The sequence below is a fragment of the Varanus komodoensis genome, unplaced genomic scaffold, assembly GCF_004798865.1.
Source record: "Varanus komodoensis strain SLA01 unplaced genomic scaffold, ASM479886v1 scaffold62, whole genome shotgun sequence".
NCBI classification, from domain to species: Eukaryota; Metazoa; Chordata; class Lepidosauria; order Squamata; family Varanidae; genus Varanus; species Varanus komodoensis.
The window spans coordinates 3237728-3249934 of record NW_025336248.1 but is presented as its reverse complement, the minus strand read 5'-3'; the positions used below and the strand labels follow the sequence as shown (position 1 = coordinate 3249934).

General features: G+C 43.4%; 1 protein-coding gene across 1 annotated transcript; it reads right to left on the bottom strand.

Annotated features, from left to right (window-relative positions):
* Positions 1-327: 327 nt before the first annotated feature.
* Positions 328-11791, bottom strand: LOC123033458 (butyrophilin subfamily 2 member A2-like). Its single transcript, XM_044450061.1, has 8 exons — positions 11773-11791; positions 7904-8251; positions 6389-6658; positions 4188-4244; positions 4064-4090; positions 2927-2953; positions 1432-1458; positions 328-893 (listed from the first exon to the last, which is right to left on the bottom strand). Exons 1-8 carry the CDS (start codon positions 11789-11791, stop codon positions 328-330), a joined length of 1341 nt encoding a protein of 446 aa, XP_044305996.1.
* Positions 11792-12207: the final 416 nt, after the last annotated feature.

Here is a 12207-nt window from a genome sequence, read left to right as displayed (position 1 = left end):
AAACCAAAGGCTTTTCAAAGCCTGTGGTTTTGTTCCCACTTTGCTGGGAGTAAGCCCTTTTCCCCACACAATGGGATTTACTTTTCAATAGACATGTATAGGATTGCTCTGTGAGAGAGTAAATGGTGTGAGAGGAAAAAAGGAGCATAAAAACTCAGTTGAGGGAGGTTCTGGAGGAACAGGACATGGCTTCTTCAAGATATCCTCCACGGTGCTTTCCTACTTCAATTCAATTCTCAGACTCTGAAGTTTGCCATTCTCCCACCCTGGCATTCCTGACTGGTGCTCTTTGCTTCCAGTTTTTCCTGGATTTCTGAAACTAGCTGATTAGAAAGCTTCTATGTGTTCTGGGAAATCCCAATCTTTGTTATGTAAGATGGTGAGGGCCTTCTCTCTATCATGCCCTTTGGAGTGACAAAGGCTGAAGAACGGATACAGCTTCTGGGGTGTTGTACTGACAGGCATTTTTACAATAGCTGTCATGGCTTTCACATGATAGAATGAAACAGACTTTTCTTTCCAGTCCAGATAAATACCAACTACTTTAAGTGAAAGACTGTATTTTTCAAGCTCAGAATTTGCCTCCTCAGGGTGATACCTCCCGTCTGATCTCCTCAGAGACCAGGATTGCTCTTCTTCAAGGGCATCAAGCTTTCCTGCTTCCAGTTTGCTCCTTTGGTCCTCTGTCAGCACTCCCAGTTCCCAGTCAGGCACATCCTTTACATTCACCTCCCAGTACTGCCTCCCATCCATGTATCCCTCATTTCCTATGACAATCAGGGCACCAGGAAATACATCTGCCCCTCCAGATGCAGGTTGATGATGGACTTTGCTGCAGTCTGAAGACACTAACAGTTCAGGGTGTTTGCACTTTTGATCCAGATGAACCTGAACTGGGGAGACAAATCAGAGCTGATAAGCCAGTGGTATAGTGGCTCCAATGTGACAGATAACTTAAAAAAGTTATTCACTAGTGGGAGTAATATTCCTATTGAATAGTAAATGTATATCAACATTATAATTATCATTTCTTCTATTTCCATTAAGTAATGTTCACTGGGATTACAAAGAGTTAAAAGTTGCTTTTTAAAAGATGCAACGGCGTACACATAAATGACAAAATAAAAACTTGCTGCCAAAGAACAAACAGCTCAGCCATTGACAAAATAGCCACAGATGTTGTGGTCTGCTTTTGTGATCTTTGCCTCCTTCTAAACATTGCTTATGGTTCAGACTGTGTTTAACTGTGTCAACTGTCTTGAATTGTATTGGATGCAATACAGATTATGAAAAATCGCTTCCTTCCTTCTTTGCTCCAGGAAGCACTGGGAATGTTATTATCCAGTTATTATCCACCACATGGCTCTTGGACTCATGGCCTCACTTGTGCTATTAGCCCAGCCATTCCTCTGACATACGAGTTCTACTCACCTAGATAGTTTCGAGCTTTCCTAAATTCTGCAAAAGGAGGAAAGATTGTAAAGAACAATTCTAAGCTGAAGCCCCTTGACTGCTCCTGAGTCTTTCCTCTCAGCCATCTCCTTCCCTGTCCCTTTCCCCCCACATGTCCAACAGATCAAGAATTTTTTGCTGCTGCCAAGAGCTGCCCCCCCCCCCTAAACAAACAACCCAGGGAGGAGAGGCGAAGGAAGAAGTAATGAAAGCCTATTGCACACACATGGAGCAGCAGTGGCAAAAGGGGCAGAGGAGGAATGGCCAAGTGGGCAGGCACCAAGCCCCATTTCTACTGCCTCATCACTCTCTACTTCATTCCACACCCCAAGGGATAGGGGAGCATAACAGTATGAGTGAAGTGACAAGAGTCAGAGTGAGAGCAAAAATAACACCACATTTTCCCCTCCCCAGGAGAGGGGAGATGCAGGAGAAGCAGCCAAAAGGTGTGGGACAATCACTGGATTGGGGTGTTTTGAAAAGGCCTGAAAATCCCATGACTGAAGGATCCCAAGAGTACAAATGGGTAGAGGGGAGCAGAGCAATCCTTCCAAGCAATGTAAGGATTATGAAAGGGGGGGGGGGGGGCTCTGTCTGTCTTTACAAAGACGGAATGATATTAACAGATAGAGATACGTGCTCTCTTACCTAATTCCGCCTGTGCTCTTTCTGAAATGGAAAGAAATGGTGTTATTATTCCTTTTAATCTTCAAAATATTTCCCATGACAAATACAGATCACAAAAATGCCAGTTAGCTTATTGCATAGAGAAGGCAGCATATGGGATGACTCCTTCTGTCCCACATAGTGATGGTAACGCTGGGGATTAATTTTCAAGCTTGAACATCTTCAAGCTTAGAAGCTGCAGTATGACCTAAGTCTTCATGGCCAGATTCCAGCTGGTCAGAGGTCTTTACCATGTGGTTGCTGGTAAATAGGAACAAGTGAGAAATCTGTTTGGGGTGGAAATCTACTGGTGTCCCTGGGCTTGGTTTCCTGGATTCTGGTGTGCTTTGCTGCAGCCTAAGTATGAGTTCCTGGCCAGCAAGCACAGCATTTGTATGATGCTTGTCAGGAATCAAGCTCCATTTATTTCCAGGAATTGAGCCCCTTGCATGGATGTGCAACCAGTGTTCCTCTGCCATGCACTGGGCATCAGCCTGTGTTTGTGGCATTGCATGTGATGTGAAAGAGGCTTGATGGTTTTACAACCTTTGCAGGCTTCCTCTCAGCTTGGTTTGCTTTCTATGGCTGGAAGGATGGAGTTAGAGCTTCACTGCAAACCTAACTGGTGACTCTTTCACCTGTCATGGACCTTGACGAACAATGATGAGTTTTGATAAGGATGTTAACTGTGTTAAGATGAAGGCCAACTTTAGGAATCAAACAATCCCCTCTTCTATGTCTCAGGAAGGCCACCTTCATGCAGGTCTCTCAGCCCAACATTTCTCTGACAGAAGGTGCAGAAACTTACCAAGCATCCATTGATGTTCCTTGTGTTCTGTAAGAAGCAAAACAGAACATCAGTTAATAACGGGTCAATAAGAAGAAAGCAATCATCATTTGGACAATCTCTGGAGGCCTCTGCAGATGGCACAGGGAGCAAGAGTGGAGCATTAAGAACCTATACAGCATCTCCCAATGTACTGTTCTTTTCACCTAACAAACTACAACAAGAAAGTTGCAACACTTTTCTCCATCCTAGAGACAGCAAATGAGTGGTTCCTACATCTAGAAACTCAGCTGTTTTAGAATATATGGCTGCAAAGTTCAGTGGTGCTGCTAGGGCTAGTCCTTGGGGGCAAAAACCAGAGTAGCAAGTGCAGAATTAAACTCCATTTTATTCCAGAATTGTGATGGTGCACAAATGCAAAATGCAAAGCAGCTTTGATTTTCTGGTAGTTCTAATATTCCAGGGAACGAGGAAATAGCTTTAAAGCATGGAATGCAGGGCCTAACATTACCTAGTTACACTACTGTGAAAGGCTCTGGTGAAGATTTCTTAGGAGTCCATCTCATTGTTCTTTTACCTTCCCCAGTTTTCCAGTCTGCTCGTACTGTCAGACATTTTGGAATTCTTAGCTGAAATGCTAAGGCCAGCAGCCTGACAGAGAAGCCAAAAAAACTGGTGAACCAGACCAGGTTGGGCTCTGTGAGAAGTCATGTATGTTGTTGTTGTTGCTGCTGCTGCTTTCTATGAATAGGTGGAATCAGATGGGGTGGACCTAACATGATTATCCATGTATTTGACATCAGATCAAAAGGGAAGCCTAGTTAAATAGTGCCTGATGTTGGCCCTCAAGTAGCAGGAACCCTAACCCTAACCCTAACCCTATCATAAGGAAGACTTTAGTTAGGATCTAGTTAAATTCTAACTGTTAGAACATTAGCTAGGACTTTAGTTTTGTACTGATCAACATGGAAGAGAGAATGGGAAAAGCAGCACATTAGCCCTCAATTCTGTGATGAAACCAAAGGCAGATACAGCAGATTAACAGCTGATAAACAACCTCATCTAAATAAAGGTCTTTGACTCTTTTTGCTTGGGTGAAACTTGACAAGTACTAATTGTGTCAAATTCCAAGCATTATAAAGTTGATCCCAGATGTACCTGATTCATTAATCTTCATCTGGTTATCTGAAAAGAGAAGCAAAAGTAGAATTGGTAAAAAGTATAGTTGGAAGTAGCAACATTCACCCCATTGAAGGACTTCACTTTTCTGCTCAGAACCAACCTTGAATCATTTTTTGCTCCTCATCATTGCGTTTCCTCTGAGACATTTTTCGCTTGTCTGCAAGAGATAAAGCACATATCCAGAGTGTCAAAATGGAACAAATGGGACACCCATGAATTTAAAGCAAGACAATGGGAAGGCTACAGAAATGCATGATCTAAGAAATGTCTCCCTTCACTCTCTCTTGCTGCTAATTGTAATTCCTAATTTTGATATACCCTCTTTTATCTGCACCGAATCTGCCTGTGCTCTAAGCATTTAAGCACAAAACCTGGTCCATGCTGAAATAGCTTGCTCTCCTTACAATACATGCTGGGAAACTTCCTTGCAGCCATGGCCAATTTGATCCAGAGGGCAAAAAATCCACCACAGCCCTAAAAAATCGAAACTACCCTGTGCTTTGAGCTAGGCTTGTGCAATGACTCAAGTTTAGGTTAGACCATGACTGAGGAAATCAGAAAAGAGCTCCCTTTAGGTTGATCTGATCTGAAGACTGCCTGTATCAACTCAGGACTGAATCCAAATCCATCTTTGGAAATGAACAACTTCATGGATCCCAACTTTGATACAGGTAGTGAAGTCTGGGGAAGAGATTGTTCAGATTTGCCTGTGATTCACTTCCCTTTGACCCCCTCCATGGGCATGTTAGGAAGTTTTCTTTTTCTTTATGAAGGATGGACCATCCAAATGAAAGAGCTGACTTCCCATAAAACAGTAATTCAGATATTTAGAATGAATGATTTAATCTGGAAACAAGTTGTGATCGATATCTTTCTTCAAACATGAGGGCTCCTGTGTTTTCAGTCTATTCAGCTGGCTGGGACTCACTGTACCTCGATATTTGGCATATGCTGCTCCACCAAAACTTAAAAGTGCCAATATGAACAAGATCCAGAATGCAGGAAGCCAAGGGGAAGTAGATGGAAAAAGGTTTCCTGTCAAACAGAAATAACAGAGAATGAGGTGAGGCTGCCAGGGCCATTTTTTAATGAGGATTTAATCTAATTTGTGTGAGCTTAAGCGGACTCCGGGGGATGGTGGAGGACAGGAAGGCCTGGAGGAAAGTTGTCCATGTGGTCATGATGGGTTGGATGTGACTTTGCAACTAACAACAACAACAAATCTAATTTGCATATTACTACCATCTAAATATTGAATTTTATACAACAAAATCAGCTACATAGATTATTTAAAATAGTAAAAAAGTCCTATGTAATTCCTGACAAAAACAAAAGTTGTGCAACAGCTTACACCTTGTTTTTCTTGAACAATAGAAAACTACTGGGGCTTTTCAGTGAACCAGGTTTCTGCTTGCTTTCCCTCTCTCACTCTTATCCCATTTTACCAAATGTTACTGTAGAGTTTTGTATAGAAAGTCTCCCATGAAAAATAAATTGAGACAATTCTATGATCAGGCCCCTTCCAGTTCTGTGATAGTGTCCATGTATGTGGCAGAGGCTGTAGCTCTCATCCACAGGCAGACCAGCAGCTTCTCTTATCAATAGTCAGGGACTGGCCACTCTTACTGAGGAGTGGAACATAGTAAGGGCCTGCTTGATCATCACACAGGTACCTGGTTCCTGAGTGAACAACAAGGGTTGCCATAGTTCACGTGCACACTAGGCATTGCTATTTGCTTTGCAGAGATGCTACGGCCTCTTGCTGAAGAACAGCTCTGGTGGTTCTAGCAATGCCAGCATTTCTGTGGTTATGCCACATGGACTGTTCATAGTATTTGTTTCAGCCACTGAGCAGGGAGTTGAATGGGCAGGCACTCCCAAAACTGGCTCCCCAGGTTGTCTACCCCTCCATCTGGCCCTGTTCACCAGGACTCAGTTTGGCTTGATCAAACTCAGAGTAGAAGCACTGAAATTAATGGGGTGGGATTTATGTTAGCCATGACTGAATTAAACTCCATTGGTTTTGATTGGCTTATCCTGGCCATGGCTACATGTGGATCCCACTCATCATATACATTGTCCTATAGCTCTCTAGTTTAAAAGCAGTTTCTTCTGATCTATTTTCCCCAGCTGGCTCTCTCCAGCTCTTTTCATTGACCAGTTTCCACCATTCCTGAGCATTTATTCATGCTGGGTGAGGCTGATGAGAACTGAAGTCTATAACAAAGAGGCCATAACTGGATATTCACAAGCATCCCTGTCTAAATCATTCATATCTTGCTTATGTTACACTCAACTCACGTGAAAGGAAGATGGTGACATTCTGCCTCATTTGTGAGCGTCTTCCCTGGACAGAGCAGGTAATTTCTCCCATATCTCTTGAGACGGTCATGCTGCTTGAAAGGCTGAACAGCTGCTCATAGTCCTGCTTTGATTCACACTGTTGGTTGACTTGGCTGCTTTTCGTCAACCAGTGAAGATCAGGTTTGGGGAACCACCCTGTAGATCTGCAAACCACTTTGATCCCGTCACCATCTGGACCCCCAATCTCCACTGAGACATTGCCCACAGCTGAAAGAATGAAAAGAGTAAGGTGTAGCAAAGGTCCCACCAATGAGAGAGTGGTGTGTGGTGTTTGAGTGAGAGCTAAATAACTCTCAGATTATCATTATGGCTACAGCTTTAAGTATTTCCTGAGCACAGCCTGTTAATTGGTCATAGACACTGCTGCAATCCATATGCCTAGTTCTCACAAACAGCAGATGAGTTAAACTTTGTTGGGATTTTCCCATTTCAGAATGGTCTAAGTTCCCACTAGTGGATGCTTCTCTTTATTGTTTCTTTATCTCTTCACCTAGAATTCAAGATGCCCAGTACCATGGTTCTAGGCGAGTTTGTTCCTCAACATGCTTTTTATGTGCAAGGATTTAATTTAATTACCTTTCATTTTTGTACAGAAGGACATTTGAGCATACAACTCTCACATGCAATCTGAAGTGGTACACTCCAGAAACAAGTTTTTCCCTTTTTCTCTGGATGAAGACACATAAAGACTGGATCTGAAAAACTGTGAGGTGAAGATGGCCAGGAGGAAGGAAGGTCTTCTTTGTTTGCCTTCCTAAATAACATATTGAGAGACTAAGGTTTACAAATAAAATTCATAGACAATATATCAGTGGAAAAAAACCATAAGTCTTGCATAGGTTTCAATGGGAAGCAGCCAGATTCATAGAAATATGACACTGGGAACATAGGTGGATGCCCTTACAGTCTCAGAGGAAGTGCTCCTTCCAGGGCTTTCCCAGTTATTGACTGTGTCCATGCATTGGGAATAGCCTAAGTGAGGAGAAGAGGTAGAGAGACAGACATCAGCAGGGCCTGCTCAAGATACTTTGCTTCTGGAAGCAGAGCAGCAAAAGATGCTCTCACTCACCCACCCAAGTCAAGATGCATGATGTGCAAATATGCACAAGTTTTTGGCACCAGAGGCAGAACATCCCTTAGCTGCCTTTTCCCCATATGTTGCAGTAAAGTAATATTTCTGCAAAATAAATAATTAGCAATTAAATTAGCAAATTAAATAATTAGCAATATGTTGCATTTTTGTGGCACTAAAAATCTGTAGTAGGTGGCTGCCTCACTCTAATGGTATGGCTGGTCTTGCACTGAGAAGGCAGTGCTCCAATGTGCCATGAATGTCAAGCCAAAGCAGTAATGCTGAAGCCAAAACATAAAAATCAAACCAGCAGCCTCCCCTGCTTTAGAGATCACACCCTGCTATATTAGAATGTACCCTGGGGCTACATGTTTTCTGACCTGTAACATGCAGAACTGTTTGGGTGTCATCGCTCCAGTCAACAGAATTGACAATGCAACGGTAGACCCCTTCATCAGAGACTCGAACCTTCTTCAGCATTAAGGACACGTTTCCAGAAGCTATTCCAGTCTTCATTAATACTGCCCTGTTTTGGTAGCCTTGTCCAAAGATTTCCTGGGCAGTGAGAGCTGTGAACTGGTAGATGTTGCTCACATGATTCCCAATAATTTTTTTCCATTGAACTTCCATATTTTGGAGTTGTTTTCCAAGTGAGATCTGACAAAGTAAGACCACATCTTCACCAACTTCCCCAGTGATGGATGGAGATGAACTTAATTCAAAATTTTCTAGAAAAATAAATTATTTTTAAGTCAAGTTTGCAGCATGTAAAAGCAGCATTTATTTAGCTGAAGGTGAAACTCATCATTCAGAAGGTCCGAGAATGGCTACTTAGATTCTCTGGAGAAATCACTCCCCTTAATTCTGGGCACATGAATGAGGGTTGCCCTATCATTAGGCAGAGGGAAGCAACAACTTTAGGAGGCAGATGCTGGGGGGCAGCCTCCCAGGTATTCCTTCTCAACCCTGCCACTATGTACAGGTCACACAATGTCCTCACCCCCTTAAACTAGCCAGGAATGATGGAGGAAGCTATTGCTAGAGTCCTGTTGCTAGAGAAAGCTTTGATTGAGCTTGGAAAGGGAAGCCACCTTGTCTTCTGTTACACTCTCAGTGCTTGCATCATGTTTGCACTGGATGACCTTCAGCTACTTGTTGCATTTGCAAGAAATGTCATTCCTTTTAGGGAGTAGCTTTGGAGATAAATGCACTGCCTGGATGCCAGCTAAAGCCTTATCAGATCTCCTCGGAACTCTTCTCCACTAAAAAGTCTCTTCCCTGCTTTGAGGTCATCAATCCACCTTTCCTCAGAGCCCCATCACTTTGAAAGTCAGATCTGCTGATACAGCAAGCTTTGCTAGGTCTTTTAATTGGTGACACATGGTTCCTGGCTTCCCTGGTGATTCTTTCAAGACTCTGGCAGCCAACACTGGAGCTTGCCCTGGCCAGGAAAGTCACTGGCATGGTTCTTCTAGGCATCCTAGGATGTCCCTTGCACACAGGGCCTGTGATGAACCCTTTCTTGAGCATGGCCATGAGACTTTCTAGATTTGTTTTACCTGATGCAGTGAGGCATGCTAAGATTACAGCTGAGGAAGAAATAAAAAGGAAATATTTGCTGAGATCCATGGCCCCTTGCATTTCTTCACACAGATTGGATCTGAAATAAGAACAACCGCAGCAGAAGCCATTATTATGAGGAAATAAATTCCATTTTTGAAGCCTGATAAATCACCTTTTGAACTCTGCTCTCTTCACACTCTTGCCACCATATAGAAGAGGTGCACAACTCCTTTCCCTAACACCAGTTACAAGGACTTTATTTAGGAAAATAAAATGTAAATGTACCTTCGGAATTCAGGACTCTTGCAAATTGCATTTCCTTTCCCCAGTGGATACAGAATGACAACAGCTGGCATGTTTTTGACACTCCTACTGAAATCCATGGAACTAAAATGAGTTTCTTTCCTAGAATATGCATTTTTAATAACATCTATTGTGATAACAATAATAAAAAACAGAGTCCCCCTTGCCATTAAGGAGTGTTAGTGTAACATGCTTTGACCAACCTAACGTACTTTAATTTGCTTACAGATTACATGATGAAAGAATGTAAAGTGTGGTACAATGATTCTTAGGAACAAACTGAGGGCAAAACAGTTCAGCCAATGTCATACATTTACCCTCACTAATCAGAAGATTCATATTCAAAGAATGGTCAAAGATAGATGTCCAAACTAACATGGGAGCATGGCACTGAAATCCACTGCTCACCTTCCTTTGTGTAACAGACTAATGCCCATTTTGAAGCTACAAATCACAACAGCAGCAGCAACAACAACAACACAAAATAAAAACAACCACCACCAGTAGAAGGGAAAGGCTACCTTTTCCGGTGGTTTAGAAGCACCCATGCTGGCCAAGAAAACACACAGTCCTGAAAGTCTTCTTCATTTCAGGTATAATTTGAAGTCGTGTAGGAGGAAGCATGTTGAAGGAAGTCCTGGACCTTGACCAGGAAAAATGAAAGCAATGGAGAACAGTTAAACATTAATCCAATTCTGTACTAGTGAAATGGCTGTTCGTTTCTTAATAAGGCATGTATGCAAGAGCAGGTGTTTCCTGATACAGCCCAGAATAGACTGCAATCAGTTCTGTGGCAATCAAGCCTCTTCTTGTCCACATGCACAATGGAGGGCAGAAGACCCCAGCTCTGACTTTGCTCTCTTAATGATACGTCAAAGAGGAGCTGGCGCAACCTTGGGAAAGGCCCAAGACAGTTTGAGGGGGCAACAAGCATCTGCAGAGATGGACCAAAGCTAGCAAGGATGAAGCCTTGCTGTTGTGTAACCCCATCACTGCCTGCCCACCCAAAGAAGACAGAGAGGCTATCAGGAACAATAGGAGGATGTGGCTAGCAGGATCACCAGTATGTCCAACTCCACGGAGTTGTGCAAAGCAGTGTCTCTGTTCACCTGTCTTGGCTCCACCTTGTAAGCTTAAAAAGGGAGCATGGATGAGGAAGCAAATGAGGCTTGGCTGACGAGGGAATGCATGGAACTGTACCCCTTTTCCTGCCAAGATGGGGTAGGATTTTCCCCTAAAGATGCCTGCAGCAGCTGCAAGTCTATAGTAGAATGTCCAGGAAGAGGCACTATATTGTTGCTTCCTGCATAGTAGTTTGGGAAAAGACAGTGTCATTTCCAGGCATCCCTTCACCTTTCTCTTCCAGCTGTTGGTTATGGACTGTTTGAATAATGTTGCAATGCTCCAGCTTCTCAGTTTTTTTGGAGTAGTTTTCCAAGGTTTTTATTAGAATGCAGAACAGGAGGTATGAAATCACAATGGCGAGGACAGTGTTCTCTCCCCTATTGTATTCAGGGCATCCCCAGTAGCACTGCTGCTCCCCCTTGAGGTTGAAGAGCAGGAAAGAAAGATCTGCTTGTGCATAGCTTGGCTCTCAGTACTTTGTCAAAATGAAGAAACAGCAATTAACAGCCTCAGCTAAAAAAAAAACCCTGAACATTTTTTCTTCTGTCCCAGCTCCCATGACCATGCCTGTGAAGCTACTCTAAAAAAAGCCTTGGAGCCCCCAGACCATCTCCTGGACTTTGATGTAAGGAGTATTGGGAGAAGTGAAAGAGGGTGAGGAATGTGTCTGTGTTCAGCTCCAATGACAGGCTGGGAGGTGAGAATTTACACATGTGAGCAGGGAGTTTTTGGCATTGCTTCTATAGCATTCTAAAGCTAGTCAAGGAGACATTGTTGGGACTTCAGGTGAATGATCTGGCAGTGCAACCACCAAGGTAGTCCTTGAGGAATTGTGTGAGATGCTTGGGGCAAAATTCTTTTGGACATCCATCAAGAGATCCTTCAGTCAAACCTGATTCATCACGTGACTCCAGATGGTGTGAGAAGTGCCATATGCAGGTGAAGAACTTTCAGGTATGCTTGTGAGGGTGCCTCTTGAAGTGGGGCAGATGCGGGCAGAGATGATGGCAGAGGAGGTGGAGGGAGCATGCTCATCCCTGCTTTCCCTTGAGAACAAGGTTGCTTTTGCAGTTTCCACAGGGTTGTGAAGCCAGATGAAGGAAGAGCTGCTGTGCAGGTTCTCTACGTTCCCTGGTGGAAATACAGAGCCATCAGTCCCAGCAAGCACATCCAATGGTCAGGAGTCCTTGAACTGAAGTCCCAGACCACCAAAGGGCACCAGCATGAGCTGGGGCACCTGGTCTATTGAATACTGTACCTTCCTCCTGGGGCACCATTGTTCTAGGGCCCAGAGTCAAGAAGGAAAGCTGCTGGATGAGTAAACATGCCCCCAGGTGTGTGTCAGTGTATGTGTGATTGAGGTCCCTGCCTTGAAGGCCACTGGCTAACTTGGGTCACTTGTGCACATTTTTCACAGGTTTGTTGTCTGACTACTTGAGGGAGGAATAAAAAGAGTAAGTGTTTGGGTGCTGTTCATTCCATGGAGGAAAGGCAAGGTGAAAGTGATATGAATTAATGAGTGAACAAAAAGAGTAAAGAGATAAATCCCTGGCCATGCTGCCCTTCTTGAGACTCTGGTTCTCAATGTTCTTTCATCCCACTACTAGTAGCACAAGGAGGAAGAACCGAAAAGTCTAAGGTTTTAAATTATGAATGGTGGCAATAATAATAATTGGAGAACAGAATACATTGA

Excerpts from the sequence above, each read along its gene's own strand:
- LOC123033458 (XM_044450061.1), bottom strand. Across the intron at positions 4,091-4,187 it reads GGAGCAAAAAATGATTCAAG|ATAACCAGATGAAGATTAAT; the intron begins GTTGGTTCTGAG and ends TTCTCTTTTCAG. Across the intron at positions 2,954-4,063 it reads GATGAAGATTAATGAATCAG|AACACAAGGAACATCAATGG; the intron begins GTACATCTGGGA and ends TGCTTCTTACAG.